The sequence below is a fragment of the Archocentrus centrarchus genome, chromosome 12, assembly GCF_007364275.1.
Source record: "Archocentrus centrarchus isolate MPI-CPG fArcCen1 chromosome 12, fArcCen1, whole genome shotgun sequence".
Taxonomy (NCBI): Eukaryota; Metazoa; Chordata; class Actinopteri; order Cichliformes; family Cichlidae; genus Archocentrus; species Archocentrus centrarchus.
The window spans coordinates 6,858,388-6,882,107 of record NC_044357.1 but is presented as its reverse complement, the minus strand read 5'-3'; the positions used below and the strand labels follow the sequence as shown (position 1 = coordinate 6,882,107).

Sequence of the window (23,720 nt, the reverse complement as noted above, 5' to 3'; positions counted from 1 at the left end):
ATTATTTGAAAGGGAAAATGTACATGAATATAATGAAAGATACCAGTTTAACTGGATGATAAAGTGAATGCTTGGACAAATAATACAAAAAAAATGACCTCTTTGATGCAATTAATGGCTTACACTACATAATGTAGAAAATAATAACTCTTAACAGTCTAATTAGTGCATCCTGGGGGCATGATAAGGCTTCTGAACGTGAAACAATCCAAACAGCGCTAGAGCTGAGTTTTGCAAATTAAGCGCCAAGAGAGATGGCTGAGGATCTGTGGGATTTCCTTGTGTAAATATTTTTACTTGGGTGGTGATGGGGTTGTCAGACAACTGGCTTAAAACAGTCACCTACATCAATTTCACTGAAATGTCTGCAAACGTTTTATCGTGAGGTGCCAGCATGTGTGGAATTAAAGACTCCTGGAAACGTATAAAAGTTAGCTGAAAAGTTGGTGGAGCTGAAAACTCTTAATGTTAGCTGATGCATAACTTGTTTTCTATTAGCTTCAAAAGGAAAAGTTGTTAATTAACATATTTGGCAAAAATATGTAATCACAAAAATCATAAAAATGATTACCGCCAAATTATTTTACTTGTTTTCCACTAAAATGTTAGATCATGCAGAACAATAGCTGCACATAATGATTGTTGCACTGATAGATTTTATAGATATATGTAGGCAGTCAGCACTTGGTTAATAAGGTTAGTAAAGGATTATGGTCTGGTTTAATATAGAAATAGTCTTGAGGCACAAAATAAACCTTGTAGATTTAGGCAACAGGATTGTGTTGCCTTAATCTACATTGGGTGGTGGAGTCAGGAACTCCACCACCCTGTATCCACCTCTCTGTGACTCTGATGCAGTACATATGCTAAATATAGCACTTCATTCACTCAACCAAACACTGATCCTGAACATAATCCAGCAAAAGATTACATTTGTCACCATAATACTGCTGGGAAAGCTGTACTGTATTACGTATATAAGGTATTGATGTACCTGATTGGGGGGGGTTGTTTGTTTGTTTTGTTTGTTTTGTTTTGTTTTGTTTTGTTTTGTTTTGTTTTGTTTTGTTTTGTTTTGTTTTGTTTTGTTTTGTTTTGTTTTGTTTGTTTTGTTTTGTTTTTTGAGAACTTGCAAATCTGAGTTAGTGGAAGATGAATTCGTCTTACTGGCAAAAAGAGAAGATGAGATGCATGAGATATTCTTACAGACGCATTTCTTCGTGCAGGTGGAAAGAGGCTTGTAGCTCTCTGTGAGCAGCGTGACTAATCCTGTTGACTTTTAGTTGTGTAGAGGGGCAGCAACTTGAAAGTCTTGGCATCACTAGAAGAGGAGGATCAATTCTCTGGAGTTAAAAGTGCAGCAGCACTCTGCTGTCTATGCAAAGACAGTGATGATGCACGATCCTCTTGACCTTCACACTTCCTGTTGTGTTGTTTGGCAAGTTTACTTTTAAGCTCTCTGTCCCTCGGTGCATTGGCATGGCAAGACACTCCTCATTCACTTACACATCTCTTTTTTTTGTCTTTTTTGGGGGATAATATGAAGGGTTTCACTGTTGAGCTGTGGACATTGTGGGAATAAATATGTATCTTTCGAATCAGTATTTGTACTGAAAAAAAGGAACATCCTGATGATTATGAATAGAAATTGTAATTCCTTAGCTTAACATAATTTTCAGTTGCAGTAATGATAGCTGCAGCTACTGCAGGGACCACAAATCCATTTTTAAAGCAAAGACATTTTGTTGTCTTGTCAACTGAGAATTTGTTGAGTCTATTTAGGGATGGATGACCAGATGAGAAAAGCAAGCAACTGCTCCAGGGACTCAAAGGCCCCAGTGTCAGTGTGAATTTGCAGTAATCTAATAAAAATGCAATTTTCGGTAATATGCGCTGTATAATCAAGTATTCCTTACTGTTACTCTTGTTAGAGTCATTCTCAAACCCTGATTGAAATCCTTCCTCTCTGTCTTCATCTCTCGTTTAGGAGAACCCATACATGTGCAGTGATGAGTGTGATGCCTCCAGTCCAGACCTTGCCCACCCTCCTCAGCTGATGCAGGACAATGAGCGCACTGGCCCAGTCACCTACTGGCAGACTGTAACATGGCGAAACCACCCAGTGCCCCTGCTGGCCAACGTCACCTTGTCCTGGAACAAGAGTCTGGAGCTCACAGACGACATACAGATCACCTTTGAATATGGCCGGCCTACGATCATGGTTCTGGATAAGTCCATGGACCACGGACGCTCCTGGCAGCCCTACCAGTTCTATGCTGATGACTGTGTGGAGGCATTCAACATGCCACCCAAACGAGTGCACGACCTCTCGCCCGCTAACATCACACGTGTTTTCTGCACTGAGCAGTACTCACTCTGGGTCGGCTCCAAGAATGACAAGAACGTGAAGTTTGAGGTGCGGGCACGCTTTGCTGTGTTTGCTGGACCTCGGCTACAGAACATGGACAACCTGTACACCCGAATGGAAAGTATGAAGGGACTGAAGGACTTCTTCACCTTCACCAATCTTAGGTTGAGGCTGCTCAGGCCTTCCCTCGGAGGCACCTATGTTCAGAGAGACAACCTACTCAAGTACTTCTACGCCATCTCTAACATCGAGGTACCTGCCAGGTGAGAGCCACTGTTGACTCGACTGTGTCTGGATGCACAATCACACCTTTAAATATCAAATTTTAATATGAAGATGAGAAATTCTTTGGGGAGAAAACAATGCATCATACTATTAAAACGTTATGCTTCAAACTGAAGCATATCTAAGAGAAATGTTACCAGCAGTCGCTAGGTGAAATTAGTCAAAAAAGCTGGATATGGTGCTGCATCAGAAACCTTTTTCCAATTGTTTTGGTTGCTAGGAGATTGCAGCGGTCGCCTGTAGTTTGTCATGTAGACGCAGACCTGCGATCAAAGCACTTGCAAAGAGGTTTTTGGCGCAGTACTCTTTATAAGCGATTTTACCTAGCAACAGACAGCAACCACTCACAAACACTCGGCAGCTGGAGGTTGCCAACTGGTCTCTAGGCCTGTGTGAATGAGGTGTTAAGTGGCTAGAAAAGGCTAAAGGTAAGTTGCAAACCAAATTTAATTATAAATGAAAAACAGCATTTTGACAAAAGTGATTGACATGGTTTCTGATTAAAATATTAAACACCAAAACAAAACGACAACCGTTCAATCACATCAGTGACAGTTTTCCATTTCATGTAACCTCTTAGGGTTCCAAAGGATTATGTTGAATCTTAATCCAACATCAAATTAAAATCTCACTTACTCTTTTAGCAAATCCTCAATGAATATTTTTTAACTATAACTTTTAACTATAAATATCAACTTATTCCATGGAGCAAGTAGCTTGAAATACAACAGTGGATTTTATTATATTTGCTCAATTTTACTGTATTTAATGCTTGTTTTTAAGCTGTATGTTGTCTCTAAACATCAGGTGTTTGCAGTCCTGTTGCCACAGGTGTATAAAATCAAGCACCTAGTCATGCAGTCTGCTTTAACAGACATTTGTGAAAGAATGAGTCGTTCTAAAGAGCTCACAGAATTCAAGCGTCGTACTGTAATAGGATGCCACCGTTGCAACAAGTCCGCTTGTGAAATTTCTTGTTAGATATTCCAGTGGGGGATCACATCAAGTTACAGAGCAGGGGTCACCGAGTGCTGAGGCACACGGGTGCATAAAAGTCGGCAACGCTCGGCCGATTCAGTAACTGCACAGTTCCAGTCCTCCTTTGGCATTAAATATCAGCACAAAAACTGTTTCCTGGGACCTTCATCGAAAGAGTCGGAACATCTCCTGTAGTTGTTTAGGTGACCCAATAATTTGTTAAAGCAGTTCAAAGGTTTCTTATTTATTTATTTACTTATTTATTTTAAGTTTCAGTTTAGTTTCAATTAGCTTTCAGAGTTCATCTAAGAATTTTTCAGAGCTTTCAGATTCGCTTGCTTCAGTTTTGTTGTTGACAATATTTTGTTTTTATTAGTTTCAGTGTAAACTTGAATTTTCGGTTATGGGGTATTTTTTGATATTGATTGTTTGGACACATGGATCTAACAGCTGTTATATGGAGACCTTTGTGCACTTACTGATTTTTCACACAACTTGATCCAAATAAGGAGGAGCCTGTATACATCACAGTAACAATTAAAGATCATTTCTCTGCAGAACAGTTGGAATGCTGTTGAACTAGAAAAAGTGCAGTTCACTTTCAGTCGCTGATGATATACATGTAGTGGCATGTTTCTCTGTACTCACACTCTTTGGCAGAGTACAGTCAATGTCTTGGAGAGAAGCCGCTTGGACCAATAGGCAAAATTTTCAGGGTAGCTGATACAGAATTTCAGCTAGAGAATGCAACATCCAGCACTACCATTAAATGTGAAAGTGATATTTTTACATGCATACATTGGTCTTTATTAAGTTATGTGTACAGATAAGGGTTTGATAAGAGATTAATGAATCCAGGCATCTTTGCAGACCTGATCCAATATGGAGCCGATCATATTTTATGTGCGTAGTTCAGTGTTACTTCTGTCCTTTCCTGCACTCAGACATGACAGAGAAGGCATGTTCACCTGCCACTGAACATTCCCTCTGTTCTGACATTCAGCCGCACACTTTCACACACAGCAACTGTGATCTGAGGGCATTTCAAATGACCTCCCCCCCCACTCTCTCTCAGCCTGAGTTCTGGTCTGCCTGTCACCGGCCTGTGAAGACAATGATTAATGACAGAAACACATGGCCGCGGTGGTCGAACGTAAACCGCCATCCACATTCTGCCAGAGGAGCCGGGAACCCTTACATGGCAACTTTGTGACAGTGAACGATGCCCGGGCCGTCACGCTCCTGCTTAGCATCAACAAGCCATCTTTCCTGCCTTTCAGAATTCTTCCAGAATTATTATTCCAATCAATAAAGCAGGCTGACATTTGAATGGTATTTAACATCCTTGTTGGGATGGCATGGACTCGGAAGAAGACGGCATAGTGAGTGTGTGTGTGTATGCCTGTGTGTGTGTGTGCGGTTGTAAGTGTGTGAGTGCTAGAAACAGACAGGGGTGGTGGGTGTGAAGGGGAAATTGAAAATGAGCTACAGTTTGAGTGGGGTGTTGACCGATGGGGCATTTGTGTGTGTGTGTGTGTGTGTGTGTGTGTGTGTGTGTGTGTGTGTGTGTGTGTGTGTGTGTGTGAGTCAAGGTATGAGGGGGTGGGTGTGGGGGATAGCTTGGGGTGGGGTGGGGTGGGGGTGGGGGGTTGTTTGATGAAGTCCTGAGTGGATGCTGACACAGCATGCACACACATACACACAAACACACAAACAGCCCTCTGGCAGTGGTGAAAGGGCCTGCAGGTATTGATCACAGCCACTTTTCAGGCTCAGCATAGCATCAGAGAGGGGGAGGGATCAGCCCCGGGGGTGCAACGGTCCCTCAACCAAACTAGAACCTCAACCAAACTCATAAAATGTAACAATCAACCATTCTCGCTTTGATATATTCATTTCTTTATTTAGCGGTCCACAAGTGCACAACATCTAAGAATTTATCACATATGAAATCCCTGCTGTGCCACTGCTTGAAACAGCTACACCTACACTGTTAGCTCTGAGAAATTTCTCTTTGTATATTTCTCTTAACTTCTCTCTTCATCCTTAGAGCTGGGCTAGTGGCAGCTGGTGATAGTGTCAGCATGCGTTGGATCTGGTGACAGAAGAGCCAAATTTAGCTCTGTGGAGATGACTGAGGCCAGTCCGTCTTCCGCCCTGGCCACCCACCTCCCGTAACATAATCACTAATCGATAAGTTATTCTGGGCAGCCAGGAGGAGTATTAGGTGATAGTGGTGGGGGGTCCTCAACAGTACAGTACAATCAGGAGTGTCTGATGCTTAGGGCTAGGAAATTGATTTTGGGGAGCGAGACGATTAGTCAGTGTTCCCTGGACAAAAGGCTAAGCCATTCCATCTCATCTCATCTGGCCTTAGTAACATATTAGGATTTCCAATGCTTAAAATTTGAATAATGAATATTCCACTCCGCTGGAGCTCCGCCAGGGACAGCGCGCTGAAATGGGTTTTATATGATCAAGCCCGAGTGGCAGTGTACCGCAGGTCGCTGCAGTAATGAGATATGCTAGTGTTATCGATGGAGAGAGGCTTGTAGTCACTTCCTGACCGTATTGTATGTCCCCGGGCCTCTAGCTGTGGCTCTCTGACTGAACCCAGTTAAAAGTAATTGTTATTGGTTAACTCTTTTAAAAAAAACCTGAATTGACCGTGGACAGAGACAGCAAAGTAAGCTCTTTTCCCATCAACCGGTGTAAGATGTTACCTCTGTGGAAAGTGTTTCTCTTTTATCTGACGCTGCATTGTGAGAGTGACTGGCCAGGCTCTAAAAAGCTGGCACAGGTATGCGGGAAGTCAGGTACTGGGAGCTAAATGTTGCTGCTTTATCAATAAATACGTAACCTGATAGGCCATTAAGTGCAAACGCAGGCAAGCTGGATTTGATGAGAGTGAGGTTGTAAATTTAGATTTGTGGACGCGATGAAAACACTCCAGCAAACCGGATCTCGGGCAAGTGGCAAGAGGGCATGTAGGGTAGAGGACAGCCAGAGGTGGAGCAGGGGTTTTGAAGTAGGCAGAGTGAAGAGAAGGTCAAACAGAAGCAGCACAGGGAAAGGTAAATTGGATAGAGTTGATAGAATATTATTATATGATTCAGCATCACTCACTTTGTGCTGCAAAGTTCTCCCAAGGTTAACTGTAATGAGCAAAAGTACTGACTACAATTTAAACTCTAAGCCAAGGTGTTTGGGGTTTTAAAAGCCCTGGGCTCTATGTTCATTTTACAGGCTATATTCAAACCCTAGATGTGGCCATTTCCATATCATTGATGGGCCATGTGAAAGCCATCTCCAACCATCAAAGATAGAGTAGCAAAGCCTCAACTCTATCATCATTTACATCATTGAAATCACATTCACCGGGAAGCTTCACTCATAAGTGGAGCTCTCAAATTCTCCCTCATTCATTGAACCGCCATCCCTTCATCCCTGTTCCCTGTGTTCCATCTGTCAGCTGGACCGTGGCATGGACTACAGCAGGCCATGCCTGGCCTGTAGTCTGCATTATGGATTAGACGTAGGGTCATGGATAGGGCCTTTTTAATGAAATAAGCAGCAGGTCGTACAGTGGGTCTTTATAATGGAATAAGGGAAAGGCTCTAAGCTCAGGAAGAGGCAACTAAGTGGATTAGGGGCCAAGACAGAGAGGAGGAGATGGAGCAGGATGAGGAGATAGACGGAGTCTGCAGCGTTTCTCTCCTCACTCATAATCGCTGCAGCGTCAGGTTCTCTTCTGCCTAACTTCTCAATTTGATTTGATTGGCTGATGGAAGAAGATGACATTTAAGAGAAGCCAAGTAGTCTGAGTGTCTCTTACTTCCCATTGGCAGTCAGCTGAGTAATGGATGAGTTGGGTGGGGGAGTCTGCACAGGTACAACATTACAGCACTGATTATGTTTCTAGAAAACTTTAACAATCCTAGTCCGCAGCTAGTGATATAAAGTCAGATTTTAAATATTTGTTTGCACAAATTTGTGTGCTCTATCTTTTTTTAATCAGTCAGTATTGTTTTGAAAATCCATAGGCTTCTGCAAAGTACAGAACAGATGGTGAGGGAAGAAATGCAGTAATCATAGACTGTATCCAAAAGATGGATGTAGCCACTATGATGTCACGTACTGAGTCCCTGTGAGAGGTGGAGCCAACTGAGAAACAGAGGAAAGCTCAGTTTAGTGACTTGTCAGCCACAAGGTAGCTATCTATTAATGCTTACCCTGTGTTAGTGCTTCCTCTTTTTTTTCTAAATGTGACCATAATTTACAAAATCAATGCTATATTGTGTTAAAAAAAAGAAGAAGAAGAAGAAAGAGACTGAGGGAGGGAAGGAGGGAGGGAGGGAGACTTGAAACTTGCAATGGGAACCATTAAGTAATACGGGAAGTGTTTACTGAGGTAATAAATCAAGTGAGCAGTGGTGCAGTTTCCTCATAGACTTCCACATAATCAAACTCCTTTCTTCAACCAAAGAACTCGCCCCCTGGCGGTCATTAGAAAACTGCAAGTTCATTATTATGTATTGTGCTGGTTTTAACACAGAAAAATAATCAAACCAAAACAAGCTAAACAAAAATTGAAGACAATATTTTATCAAATACTGACAAGGACTACTAATTGCTTAATAATTATTTAGCATCATACTAGTAGCCTTTCTTCTCAAATAAGGAGGCCCCTGAGCAGCAGATTGTAAAATATGAATATCAGTACCAAATATGGTTCCACTTGTCACTGCAGGAACTACTCTGGCTTAAAACACGTAAAGAGTATTCACGTAAATACCACCTGCAAAACAGCTGCAACCAGCACTACACAAAGATGAAGTGATTTTGTTTAAACACTAATTACAGCTGGTAGGCCCAGTCTTGTCTAAATGGCCCATCTTTTACCAACAACTAATTATTCTCCAATAGTGAAAATTAGTTAAGAGGTGACCTGGCAGGAAGCAAGGCACATGAATGCTAATGATATTCAGAGTGTTTTTACATGGTCATGTTGTTTCATGTCTGCTTGACTCATTTATCCGTCGTGTGTTTGTGTTTGTCTCAGTGCCATCCCGGCCCCATGCTGACAGAGCTAATGTGCTGAGAGGTTTAAGCTCTCCATCTCCTCACAGACTGGAACAAGCTGGCACAGAAAACTTTCCTGGTGTTTGTTAACATGTTGCCGAGGGAAAGAGCAGCGAAAGGAGTTTTGTATGAATTCTTTCATGCACTTCTACGTGTTCTTCTTTTGTGGTTTTATCAAAACAGCCATTGTAGCAGAAGTCCTTTGTAATTCTCCGCCAAATGGCTATACTTCTGTTAAGTAAAACGCTGCAGTCATGAATATTATCTATAATGAGATGTGTTTCTACTTTAAGAAAAAAGTACTTTTAAATTTTTTTCAAGAGCATTTGGGGTGTTTTATGGAAAGTTGTACCTAATTAGGTATACATGGCTTACCCGGAAACCTGTAATTCTGATGCTACCAGAAATCAATATTCAAAATCAGTTATAGTGTGACCTATCCAATCACAATGCTCCCCCTGCGTGTATTTACACTTTGAACTGACAGGTTTTCCTTGTACTGAGTGGATATCAATGGACAACTAGAGTGTTGATGCCAGCTGTCAGTGACACGGAAGGGGAACATTTCTGGTGCCAAATCTTGGTTAGGTTCTTTACGAAGGCGTTTTAATTGAATCTAATTAAATAACACTGCAAAACCAAATAAAACATGACATAGGCTACCCTTACTGCCAGTGAGCCTAAGCTGACTTGAGTGCAGGTTCCTACCTGGTGTTCTGGCTCTCGTCAGAGGATTGTATAATAGATCTGAGGGGTTGCAGAATGGGTGAGGGGGATCAACATTAAAAAGCCATTATAAAACACTAAAGTCATTATAAAACACAGATGTTTTGCATCCGATAAACCTGAAAATCAGTTAATCTGTCCTTCTTTAATTTTTCATTTCATTTCCTTGGACAAAAGTCAGCTACTTTTCTTGTTTTAGTATGATGTTCTTTTTCTCTTTATTTATTTATGCTGTTGGGGGAGGGGGTAATCTTTTTTTACCAGCTCTCTGGCAATGACGTGAATCGCAATACTAAGAAGTGGTAACGTCAATATACTCATTAAAACCTGGAAGTCACAATCCTTAAGCAACCCCGATTAAGTAACCCTGCAGTCACACTTCATCCTACAGGAAGGACTAATTAGACCCCGAACTCAGTGCTTAATCCAATTGTTAAAAGGTTTATCGTTGTAGTAGAAACATGAATGAGGATGACGGGACAGGAAGCGGGAGATCTCGAAGGCCTCGGTGTGTGTCCAGATGCTTCTCCTCCACTCGCTTTTTGGAGCCTCCGGTCTTTTTCATGTCTTGATTATCTTCCAAGGGTGACTTTGACTTTGGAGACTGTCACTACTTTTTGAATCACGCCAAAGTTTCCTTTCGTGTCCTTTGCAGAGTGAAGGTGAGAGGATGGGAGGTATAAGCCTGGATCAGGGGGAGAGAGAGAGAGAGAGAGAAAGAGAAAAGAGGGAGGCAGATGATGGATTAACTCCTAGTTTCATGGGACTAGCTGGGGTGTGTGATTTTGTGATGAATGATGTGAGGTGCGATGCTCTGTAAATATTATTCTCCAGTTCACACGGCCACCACAGCGCACATCATAGTCTCGCAGTATCATAGTCTCACCACGTACTCAACATATTTTCCACCCACAGTTGAAAACTTCCCCATTTATTCTGTTTGATGAGAAAACCGCTTTGTGCTTGTATACAGCCACCTTTTCCCCCTCATGAATGAAATATACAGTCTGCGCTTGATGTGCGATGCGGAGAACATAAAGGTGGTGGCACGTATGTTCAGGAAACCTTCATGCGTGGCCCATCCTTCCCCGTTCAGACTCCTCCCCTCAGAGTTATCTCCCTCCGAGGCAGCCGAGGCTCAGAAACAGATCACTTTTTAAATCATTCATGAGCACTCCCCAGAAAAGAAAGGCATGCAGAAAGCTGAGGGACCGCAATGAGGAATGTGTCATTGTTCCTCTCATATGCGATGATTTATGACACAATGGTTGTAACTGATTTGATAATCACAGTTTATTTCCCCTCAGAAGGGAAGAAAGTTATAGTCAGCGATTTTGCCTTTTTCCCCCCTTCATTCCTCGTCTTTTGTTTCACAGATGAATTTTTTTCAACCTCTTCAAGAGATTTCTCTTTTCTTCTTAATCACCCCCCCCCCCCAAAAAAAACACAAAAAACTCATCCCATAAACATCCTTTTACATTCATAAATACAATAAAGAATACTCCCCACCAGCACCAACATCACGCCCTACCCAGCATCTGGTGAGAGGGGAATCTCTTGATACCGCAAACTGCGCTTTAAAGCTGAAAAGCATGCTGGGAATTGTAAGTGGGAGAGCATGAGGTAGAGGGAGGGTGTCCTTGGAAAGATGGTTTGTTCTCAGTCAGCCACATTAATTAGCATCGTATTATTACAGGCATGGCGTGTTCAAAAGCACGCAGCGTCTTCACTCCTGGACCGTCTCTGTCATTACTAGCATGTAGACGGGTACCGGTAAACAACTCATCAACTGGCAACTGAACGTGAGAGACAGACAATGTGTGTTTGTCTGCGAGAAACACAACAGCTCACACTGTGATCAGCCCGCGTTTGATGTCAGAGACTTTCGCTTTTACGGCAGCACTGTCCCATCATGTGCTGTGGAGTCTGGAAGTTTCCAATCAAGCTAAAAAAGACAGTGAAGGGGAAAAAAATTGGACTTGAGAATAAGAAAAGTATTGAGCTGTAGCAGCTATTAATGATAATTAAGACTGTTCACAAAAGTCAGGCCAAGTCAGGACTCTAAATTAACTGCTTGTTCAATTTAGAGTCCTTGGGGGGGATCACAGTTGTCATAGTGTGAAATGACCGGGGGGGGGGGGGGGGGGGGGGGGGGGGGCAGGTTCCTGGACAGGTCATCTATTGCAGGGTTTGAGAAGACTGTAGAAAGTGACTTTTTTTTTAACCTATAACTGCACTAACACTTCCTCTGGACCTTCCAGCTGTACAGCAGTCTGCACTTTTTTGGCTTTTTGTCCACGCTGCCTTAAAAACAGAGTGTCATCTGCTGAAGCCTCATCTTTACCTGCTGACATAGCCCATTCAAAAGCTCCACGACGAGATAATGTTTTTGTCAACTGTGTTTTTTCAAGGTCAAGAACTTCCTGCTATGTAGCGACGCAGTAATAGTCTCATGAACAGATCAATTTGCTGACCAGGTTTTAATTTATTCCTCATATTAATCAGCTGCTAAAGAATAAATAATCAACACCTTCTTATTATTTACCTTATCTTCATTTTCCCCCTGTTTAGTTTTATTTATGAAGAAAGCAAAATTAATTATCTATCATCGTGTGTGGTGGTGAAATGTGGACCCAAACGCAGACGAGAGTTGAGTGGATTAAACAAAAGCTGACCTTTAATTTAACATTTCACAAGAGTCCAACAGAAAGCAAAGTCCATAAATCCAAACTGAAGGTTGATACGGGGATAGCTGGAGCAGACCGGCGAAACACACGAGAAACGGGCATCACGACCACCAAGAACACATGTAAACAAAGGCATTAAATACACAAGAGACTAATTAGGGAACACAATGCAGCTGGCAAACAAAACAGGTGAACAGAATCTCTTTAAAAGACAGAGGGGAAGCAAATCTAAATACAGCGCACAGAAGACAAGAGACTATCAAAATAAAACAGGAAGTAACTAAGCACCAGGCACAGAGGCGGAGACTTGACAAGATACGGGGAGGCAGGATTAAAACTGAGAATTGAATATAAACCATAACCAAGAGCAGAACCCGGATAACTAAAACGAAGCAAGCCTGAGAACATAAACACAAAGAGAAAACCAAAGAAAATATCAAGAACAAAGGACTAAACACTGAGACATCTTTTAATTGGAAAACTAGAAACTAAAGAAAGCAACAAAACTCAAACAACTGGAACTGACAACTCAGATGACAAAACATTAAGAAACACTAAATCTCTCAAAAAAAAAAGTAGAGATTATCAACCAAGTTATAGTGTACTAGGGTTAATTAATGCATTTGGTAGTAAAAGTGACAAACACAAGCTTCTTTCGGCTCCTCTCCTTTTTGCAAAGGGTCGCCACAGCAGATGGACACATGCTTGATTTGGCTCAGGTTTTTACACTGGATGCTCTTTCTGACGCAACCCTCCACAACAAAGGATTTGTGTCTCTCTTGGATAAGGAATCTTAGGCAAATGGGATAACCTGTAAACTATAGAGCCACAAATAAATAAATAAGTAAATAAACAATAGTCTGAAAAGAAAAGATTGAGTAAGAACAGAACAGATTTTTGCCTAAAGCCAAAACGATTAGTCATGAATATGTATATGTTAAAGAGTTGGTTTGACAAAATAAGTAACTTAAAAGCAGCATTTTAAGAGATTAAATTTTAATAGATTAAAGTAACAGATTAATCAAAAATTATTAGAATTAGCAGCCCTGCTTTCTTTTTAAAGCATTTTACTCTGAAATAATGGCACATTTTTTTGTGCTGTTAGAAAAAGGTACAGCATTTATCGCTAATATTAAGAATATCAATAATAGGAACGAGTCACCAGCTGAAAAGAAGCTGCATCTTTCAGTGCCACAAACTGATGGGAAGTGGCAGGGGTGGGAAAGGAGGCAGTGTTTGTTGTAAAAATCATAGCAGCAAACGTGACTGCAGAAGGTGAGAGCAAGAAACGACCATTTCACTATTGGACCCTCCTGCGTGGAGTAAGAACCATCCTCTGCTCAAATTTTAAGAAATCATGTTTTCAGGGGCGCTCGGGTCTCATTAAGAGAACCCGTGCGGGCTCCCCTCTAGGTTGTACGCTGCTCTGCACCCCTTTCAATTTTTCATTCAAAGCCATCCCCACAGTAAAAGTTATGCCCACCTTCCTCATATATTTCACCTGAAGTGACAAGAGGAAGCGTGATCAGTGAATTCAGCTGCTCCAAGTCAATCTTTGAGGTCTTTATTTTGCTTATGAATTCTTACTGTAACAACGCCTTCACGTTAAACCTCGTCAAAGCAGAGATCATTTTATTTATTGCAAAAGCATGAAAATGAGCCTTAAAAGAACATCATTGTGTATATAGTTCAAATACAAATGTACTTTTATTCAATTCAATTTTTTCCTCCAGTAATTCATTTATAGAGATTATTAAGCAGAATACAACAATTACTGAATAAGCGAAACAGTTTCAGCCACTGCTCAGAGTGCTTTTAAACACTGTCCTTTCTTCTTCTTCTTCTTCTTCTTCTTTTTTTAAGAAAGACCCTCAAGTTTTAGTCTTTGTGCTAATTGTCTTGCTAACTGCACTGGTGGGGTTTTGAAGCTCTACTTTCCTATTTCCCCTTTCTCCTCATCTCCTCTGGCCTGCGGCTTGGGTAGCTCTCCTCTTGCTATGACTAATGATGTTCTTTCAGTCTCAAGGTTTTAGCAGGATAATTATATTAACCCTTGTCCCCTGGATGATCCCAGCTCAGCTCCTCTTCCCCAGGCATCCTCTCCTCCATGGTCTCACAGGAATTAGACTTTAAAACACACACACGGGCGCACCGAAACACAAATTGCGCTACTACAAAAACTGTTTGCATTCGCACATGTTTGTGACTAATGTGCATACGCGCATTCAAGTTTTAGTGGGAAACTTTTTGCAAACAAGTTTTGCAAGCTACTGAAGGGAAAGTATATAAAGTAATTGTATTTAAAAAAAAAAAAATGAGTGGCTAAACATGGGTGAAAGCCTGCGGGCGTAGGTTTGCAAATGTGTTTGCACAATGCTAATTCATGAAAACAGATTTGTAAGTGCATTTGTGGTTCAAGTTTTAAGTTCATGTAGCGGGCATACGGCATCAGAGAGAAGATCCACATATGCTGAGTGTATATGATTTTTTTACTCCAAAGTTTTATGATATACACAAAAGCCAACTTAAAGATCCATATCGCCCTTGGGGGTTTGATGCCTCAGTGGGGGGGCCGCACAGCAGAAAGAACCTCCCATATTGTCCCAGAGTTTCTGTTTCTTCATCACTTTTTCATTCCTCCCATTGCCTCCTTTCTTCTATTACTGTTATCTTCCTTTTCATATCTTAAATAAGAAGGGGATGTATAACGACTCCCCTCCCTCCAACTCACACCCAATTTCCTCTCTCCCCAGGTGTTACTCTTTGCTGTAGTGTTCATTAAAACACATTCAGCAGCAGTAAGGACTCTGCAGGGAGGTTGCACTCTAATATCCAGCACAGTTACACAGTGATCTCAGGACAATCGGGGCTGGTTGGAGCAAGGCTGGATTCTCTCTTTAGTGGAAGAGGGCTTAAGATGCAGTGACATGTCTGCCTCAGTAAGACAGTGTCAGCCAGGCTGCATCATTCATGCTGCATCATGCATCATGAATATTATATTGCTGGCATGCAGGCTCTTAAATTACCACCTGCCAAGTGCCAAATGCCAGTAAAATATGTCTTGTGTGTACGAATTAATAAGGGTCACCCATCACAGTGGTCAGTGACTTTTGAGGGTGCATCTAATTCATGGGTGATAACATTCAGCATATGTTATTTAGAGTGCGATAACTTTTCATCAGTATCGTGTAGAGACAAGCACAAAAAAAAAAACCAGTGAAAATGTTGATGTGGGGCTTTCGCACAGTATCTCATTTCTGCCTGTTTGCTAAACACAGAGATTACTTTAACTGTATATAAAAGTGTGTGCAAGAAAGAATGACAGTTACACTGTATGAGAAGTTCTTGATGTTAATTTGATTGTTTTCTGATTGTTTTCGATGCAGAATCAAACACCAAAGATTCTGCTCAGCAGCTTCACATACAAATACAATCCACGTTTCATTTTGATATATTTGTCTTCAGGGATTTGTCCATCTGTACGGTCCACTCTAATGGTTCTCATCCCGGGGTGTCAAGTATTGTTGTTTGGTCAGATGTCCCATGGCGCTGTACTGACACACACAAGGTTTTCTTTTGCATCAGTGCTGTCGCACACTGGCTGCAGCTATGTTACAATCAGAGAGATTTGAAAGCTTTAAAGTCTGTATCACGAAGAGGAAGGGGTGGCAGTGGAGTAAGTGACATGTTTATCAGCCATGACACTTCAGTTTCTGCTGGGAGCTTTGTATTTTAAACTTTACTTCACTTTGTTGTCACTTTCTGATTCTGCTTTTGCTTAGTCACTTGCTTGGTGGGGTCTTGGAAAACCTCATAGCACGAGTTAAAATACGCCTGTCCACAACATTTGAAAAATAACCCTTTGCAAGGATCCCCACGGGATGTGTTGACAGTCAGATTTATCTCATTGGAAGGTTCGAGGTGTGTCATGGTACCAGTGCCTATGAAAACATCTGCAAGACGCTGGCAGATTTGACGAGATGGTTTATTTGATGCCTGGTGAATGACTGATGTATTTAGGGCAGAGACAGGTAAAAAAAAATGAAGGTTTCAACAATGCCAGAAACGATTATGAACGTAGTAAGGAAAACAAAAATAACTATTTTTTATTTTTCATGCCCATCACCCCACAATTTTCTTGATTTATTAACAATTAAAAAGGGTTCCAAGTTCAATTTTACTGGAATAAAAAAGAAATCTTATTTGTTTGCTTGCTCTTCACTCCATAATAATTGCCTGGAAGTCTACGCCCCATTTATAGTGACACCAGGGGGGGCCTCTCCAGAGTTTTGGAACCATGGATGTAGTTTATAGTCTACTATATTTGTAGCTTTACTGACAGTTTTTTTTCTAATATGCAAAATCACAAGCAAGAGAGAATTACACACACTCAACAAAAGGTTGACACAGAAACAACTGTCTGTTTGGTCTTTAGATGAGTACAATGAGTATTACTCACATGCCCATTCAAACAAACTCACATTCATGGCTTGGCAGCATAGATGAGTTTCTTACTGGGAAAAGATTTTGAGAAACCAGATGATCTCCTCCTGGAACCAACTCTTTAAAGCAAGTCTTATATTCAGTGTTTAACTGAGACAGAAAGTCACTTACAAATTGTGACCTATCCTCATCCACATAAATTATCACAGCATACAGCAAAGGAGACAAAAACTTCTAAAAGATGCATATTAATTACCTGTGCAGTGTGAAAGGCCAGCTAAAACAGTAAATTTTACACAGCTGGCATGTAACCCACACCTGAATTGCTCCAATGTGCAGCTCTCTCACTCCCAGCAGCCTCTACTGCACTCAGGAGAAAAGTCCTCTGAGGTCCACACTGGAGAACAGGATGTGCCCAGGCTCCATTATTTAGCTGTTTGATGCTGTGTATATAGTACATACTTCAGAGAGCAGGTACCTCAAAGTGGGGCTGAATTAGACTGCTGCTCTTTACGTGACCCAGCCCGTCCAATGGCAGGGCTGCTCTCAGGTCTGAGCACCAGCTAGGCATGCATGCGGTAGGCATTTACTGTATGCTGTGTTAATAATTTACTTGCAGTCTTATTCCCAAGCAATCTCTCCCCGTCTCCAACTATCCCACCGTCTAGTGCATGATCACTTTTTTTTTTTTTTTTTTTAGCTTAGAGCAAACTGTGCTAAAATAATGAATCAGCCCACAAACACGCCAGGGAGGTCACACATCCCCATACGCTGCATTGTAGAGACACACACATACACACAGTGTACAAATGCACACAGGGTGTGGATTGCAAAGACAATCAAGGTCACTCCTTTGAATAATTTAAAGTGTCTTTTTGCTGGACTGTTCACTCCACTTTTTTCCAGGGCCAAAAACATCCAGTGACCTCTCAGCAGTGAACATATTTAGCAAGTAGATGTTCTTTGTGTGTGTGTGTGTGTGTGTGTGTGTACATGCATGTGTGCGTGCATGTATTAGAAAGAACGGGAGACCATAAACACACAGTTCCTTAGGCCTGCTCCTTGCTGGATTTGATGCTTTTGTTGAAAATGTTTTCATAAAAACCTGAGAAGATGGAAAGAGAAGAAAGGAAAGGAAGCTATGATCAGAAAATATAGCTTATAGCTAAAGCATCTGTGGTCTTTTGCCATCAACAGTTTACATTAGATAATGACCGATAATTTGCTTAGGAGAAAATGATTTGTTTAAAAACATGTCATCAGCTTTGCTATTAATACGAAAGAGTGGGAGGAACTGAGAGAAAATATGTGAAAGAACCGCTGTGGTTGTGAAAAGAGCCGAACTGTAATTCCTGTTCACCACCCGATAGCAGGGGTGGTCAGTTATAGATTACCTGTTTAGTCTGGAGAGAGAGTGGGAGCACACGTGAGTGGATGGATAGCTGTGAGAGAGAAAAAAAAAGGATGAGGTGTGGCGGAAAGGAGAGGGAATGTTTGAAGAAGCTCGTGCTGCTACGGAAGGTTGCACTCGAGGAAAATCGATCTTCTCCCTTCAGAGAAAGAAATTTATGAAGCTGGAACATAAACGCAGTCATGTCCAATTAGCTCCTCTGAATTTACGAGCCGAGGCAGGGGAGGAAGTGGGAGGGGACGTGGTGATAAAGACTTCAGCCGAAGCCAATAAGGCGTGTTGTTGATCAATGATCTACGCTTCATGGAACTCCCACTCCATGCTTGGTCGCGTCCTCGTATGCTTGGGATGCACTGTGGCGTAGGACTTCTCTGCAGTTTGTCATCTGCCAGCCAGGGGGAGGATGTATATGATGAGTATGCAAACGACTTTTTCCTCAAAGACTGAATACAATCAAGAAAATGACTGACAGGAAATAAAACTAGAGATGAGATATAAAGGACAAAAGGCTCCAACTGAAGCACTAAATGAGGGGGAACTTCACACAGGAGGATGGAACAATAAGTAAAAAGAAACAAACTATAACAGCAACCGAGAGCACAGAAAACTAGTGAACGCAAGAAAGTACTCGCTACAATTAACAACAAGGAACAACTAGAACTAGAAAATCGTGAAGATTAGTGATCAAACCCGGAGGGGTAATGAAACTATCACAGACAGAAACTGGAACTATAAACTAAAGATTAAAAAAATGTGAAAGTCAAAATGTGAATTATAAACTAAGAATCAAACCAAATACCTGGTAAAAGCAAGAGTTCAAAGTCCCCAACTGAAAAATCTGGGTCCTGTTGGGTTTTATTTTTTACTCTATGAACAAAATAACAATGCTTAAGGGAAGAGAAATTAATAAGTAGTGGCTGAAGCAAATAATAGACAAATAAATAATTAAATTAGATAGAGAGCAGACAGATAATGGACCAGTGGACGCCAGGCTGACGTCACGGCTTTTGGGAAACATGTTTATCTTATCTGTGGCCTTCCTGGTCTCTGGGAAAAATACATTTTTCCACAATATGTAAACCCAGGACCATGACAGCACATATCTAAGCACTTATAATTATAAACACATAGTTTGTCCAGTTCTGACACCATTGTTTACTGTACTGTCTGTACTCTGTGCAGCACATGTAGCAGAGTAGCATGAGCAGATAATGGCATCTTTAAAAAAAAAAAAAATATATATATATATATATATATATATATATATATATATATATATATATATATATATATATATATATATATATATATATAATCTACTGTAAACGTACAGATTTACATAACGAGTACCGTGTATATGCAAAGCTTTATAAATGTGATGAAAAGAACAACTCTGCCCTCATCTGCCTAACAAACAGTTTTAGTCATGAATCTGTGCAGAGTTTTGTGCATTTGATCCTCATCAGAACTGTTTTTGAGAAATATAAAAACACATGTAATGTGCTCAGAATGATGATTTATATTTGATAAGGTTCTTGCACATTTTGAAATCAAATTTACTCCCTCTCGCTCATTGAAACTCCAAGGAGCAATAAATTCATATTTTTACAATTTTTAAATTATTATTATTATTAAAGTTGGACTAAAGATGCCCTTCACTGTTCGGTTTTGATGCCTAATTGAATCGGCCTTCTAAACTGTTTGTGATGTAACAAAAATCCCACAAATATATTCAGAACATGTCTTAAATATTGATTTAAGGGCCACGGGGAACAACGCTTTGTAGACTCAAGCCCATCAAATGTGTATCGTTCTGCACAGAGAAGGTCAAAAATTTAGACACAACCGACAAAATATGAATTAGAAAAATTTGCGCGCCAAACTACGAGCTCAAATCCACATTCACTGAATCAATCTGTAAAAATCTGGTATTATACACTAACTGCAGGACTATTGTGTTGTTGTATTATATGATATGATTACATTGCAGTTCCCTGCCTCTTTTATCAGCCCTGTCACAGAAATTGTGTTTATGTAATATCACCAGGATTACACTTTTTAATCAACATAATGAGAAAATCTGGCGAGCTGCAAACTAAATCTATCAGTTCACTGAAAATGTGTTTCACTCGCCCGATGCCAAAAAAAATCCAACGCTGCAATGCAAATCGTAACATAAGTATAGCACATAGCACAATTACACTATTTTAATGGTCACCGCACGTTCAGCGCTTGGTCGAGGTTAGTGAAATACTTGGTTTCTTGGTCTACGGTGACTTAATGCACAAGATGCTAAAATTTAGCTGGAACCACAATCATAACCCAAACATGAATTATTAGAATAGTTAATAGAGCAATTAAGCAATCAGGTTTCTCAATACAACAATATTATTTAAACAACCATTAGATATATGTACAGTACATGTAATCGCGTCGTGATTCAGGTCTGGTTTGGGTGTTAAGCCTTTTTGTGTCTGGCAACAGCCTCTGACACACATTAGGCTCACCCTCAACTATTACTACAGCAGGTTGTTTAGCCAGTTGTGAGTTTTCTGGTTTCCAGGGAGGGAATAGTTGCGAGTGCCGAGCGGGCCTTCTCAGTGACGGTTGATCGAATACAGAGTGGAGGAGGAGGGAGACCTCCTGCTGGGTCAGAGCTGCATCGATGCGGTCTGTCATCGCAGGTTAGAGCACGTCAATGCAGACCCTCCCTCTACTCCTCCTCCAACTCTCACCACTGTAGTCGGAGAGGCAGGCAGACTGTCAGGGCTTTGACACAACTGCCCTACTCCCTGTTGTACTGACTGCTCAGCCCCCCCACATCGTCTAAATCCCCTCTATTTTCTCCTCAGCCCACTCCTCTCAAACACATGTCCGCAACCCAATTTAGTCAATGCACTCTTCGGTGAGCACTGATGCAACTGGCTAAAAGGGGAGCATACATAGACTGACAGAAGGGGAAAGAGATGGAGGATAAGATGGGAAAACAGAGACCAAGAGCAAAAGGAAAGAGTGGAGGAGATGGAATCTGGGAGAGAAAAAAAAAGCATCACATACAGTGGGAGGAGAGTGCAAAACAGAAAACAGGAGAGAGGGAGTGATAGCTGTGTCCCTAGAGAGGAATAGAGGAATATGCTTCAACTACAGTAAAGAGACAGATAAAGCCCCATTAACTGCTGCTTCCAGCTGCTTTCTCAGGCTCTGCCACCACATGACTCCCCCTTGATGTTTGTTTATCTTTCTTCTTATTTATTCCGCTAATTGCTGCGTCTCTGCTGTCTAAAACAGGCAGCCCTCTTATCATTAAATACACATGGCCGACATGACTTCAGACAGACATGCTGCAGGGAGAATGGACAAAGACTAAGTCAGACAGGGCTGGACACAGATGCGCGTAGAGAGATATAATAATTATATGGTCTACTAGATAATAACCACCAAGCTATGATTTGTCTCAGCCTGAAAATATGTAGATGGTACCAATGATGTTACATTAGCTTATATACTAGGACTACGTCCCCAAAAAATATGTTTAAATAGAAATAAATTTTTCTTGTTTTCATGACCAGGATGTAGTTTAGGTGATAAAAAGACTGCACAGAATATATTTTAACTGGCAATTATCTGCAACTTTGGGCTCAACATGACTCAAACATTTGAACTCTGATACATATACATACTGTACACCCCTTACTGTATATATATTGGGCATGTTTTCCACTGACAATTCAAACTGTAAAGCAGCAATTAGTAGGAATCAAAGCATGTACAGGGGTTAATGTGGAAAGCCAGTGCATCGTGCATTTCAGGAGGTGGTGCAGAAGAAGTCACAGCTAGTTCATAAAGCATTCTCTTAACTAGAACAGGCTGACATGGCCCACGGTTTGTTGGGCAATACATTTCCTGCTGAAATCCTGCAGTGGTCAATAAACTTCACGTAACGTAACACCAGTTTTGTTTGTATTCAGTGTTCCTCACCAACAATGAGTGAAGTCCAACAAAAGTCTGTTGTTCATGTTCATTTGTGAGCACACTGCTGGCTAAACTGGTGCATTATTGCTGCATGTAGGTCAGCAGAGTCGTGTAAAATTGTTGTCAAAAAAAACATCCACACAACAAACATGTCATACGCATGAATGCATGTATGTGCAAAAAAAAAAACCATGCTCTATAATGCCACAAGCATCAAAGAAACTGAGACCACCTCTGAGGCAAAATATCCTGAGACATATGAACATAAACACTGACCAAAAATTTCACCAGCTAATTAAGTGTATGGTTTCTAGTGTAGACTGGAATCCATCTGCATCCTTTATCCCCCCCCTCCCCCCCGTTCTTAGATACTCTTATTACCCTGCTTTCTCTTGCCCTTCTCTGTCTCCTCCTCCACTCACCGTCTCTCATTTCATCTCTTCTCTCTCTCCCACTCAAAGTAAATAGACAGTGTTGTGATGGATCCAGCTGTCCCATCTTAACTTCCTTCAGCTCAGAGCTGATTCTCCCACTTTGATGACTTTGCAGCGAAGGCAGACATCTTGCACATTAACATATGATTGTGCCTATGTATTATTTGTGTGTGGAGGGACTGGAGACAGGGATCGGGAAAAATCCCAGTGCAAGCTGTCATCCAAAAGAGAGAGTGGGAGAGCTACAGGAACACTGCGCTTGAAAAGTCAGAGTGTCACATCATTCATGCAGAAAGAGTGCAAGGCTAGATGTACTCCGAGTCTTCCTGGATTGTCCTGTGTGGAAAGAATCAGAAAAGCAGGTCAAGGGGATGAAGTGTCCGTAAAGTTTTAGCCTGCGAGACTGTGAGATTCTTTGAATGTGAGTAAGTTAATGGAGAAATCTGTTAAGATGGGAAAGCGAGTGACATTTCACAACTCCAAACATATCCACAAGTTTCAACATTAGCACTGTCCAGCTAAGTGACAGAATAAAGGCCATTTCTGATAGTATGAGGCCCCTGAGACTGAAACTGCACAGCAGTACCTAGAAACTCTTCACTGTTCTTCAGCATTGTGTTTAAACTACAACTCCAAGGATTTGGACTCAGCTATGCTTCCATTTTCAAGATGAGACAGATGAGATTTATCACTGAGGATGCAGGAGATGAGAAGTAGTGATATGTTCAGCGCTGTCAGTCACTCAACGCAGGCATTAGTCACCGAGCCTCAGCTTCTCTGATCTGTTGTCTGTCATCGTCGCTCTCAGACAAATGCATCACATGAAGCAGAAACACACACACACACACACACGCACACACACACACACACACACTTGTCTCATTTGAAACACGTTCACTCTCGCTCTCATGCACGCACCGTTCTCTCCATGAAAAAGAGATGTTCAATTTCCGCCTTTGCTAAGTGGACAGCTCGTGTCCTTCAGAAAGCAGGCAGTAAACAAGGCCTTGTGTTGGTGGATGGATTCTCTCTGGCACGTCCTGTCAACTCCTCCAGTGATTGGAGAGAAACTGAGGTAATCTACACGACTGCGAGCAACAATGGCGTGCAAGACTCATGGCACAGATCCACTGTCTCAATTTTTTTTTTCCTGTGAAGATTATTGTGTCAAGTTTTAGTTATCATAATTCTGTCCGTGTGATACTTTGCGAGCTACTCGTCCCTCCTTTCCCACCCCGCCCAAAAAATTGGATGCGAAAGAAGATTGAAGTAGTCATCTCGTCAGAATACAGAGGCCATTCTTTGAATATTTGATGCAGACGGATAGGTGTTCA

At 41.3% G+C, this 23,720-nt stretch overlaps 1 protein-coding gene across 3 annotated transcripts in view; it reads left to right on the top strand.

The window, feature by feature from the left end:
- The window catches only part of ntng2b (netrin g2b), a 70,895-nt gene that overhangs the window by 12,081 nt on the left and 35,094 nt on the right, over positions 1-23,720 (top strand). For all 3 annotated transcript variants that reach the window (XM_030742816.1, XM_030742815.1, XM_030742813.1), the window contains exon 3: positions 1,988-2,631. In XM_030742816.1, the coding sequence (XP_030598676.1) occupies positions 1,988-2,631 (644 nt within the window). The remainder of the gene's footprint in view (positions 1-1,987; positions 2,632-23,720) is intronic.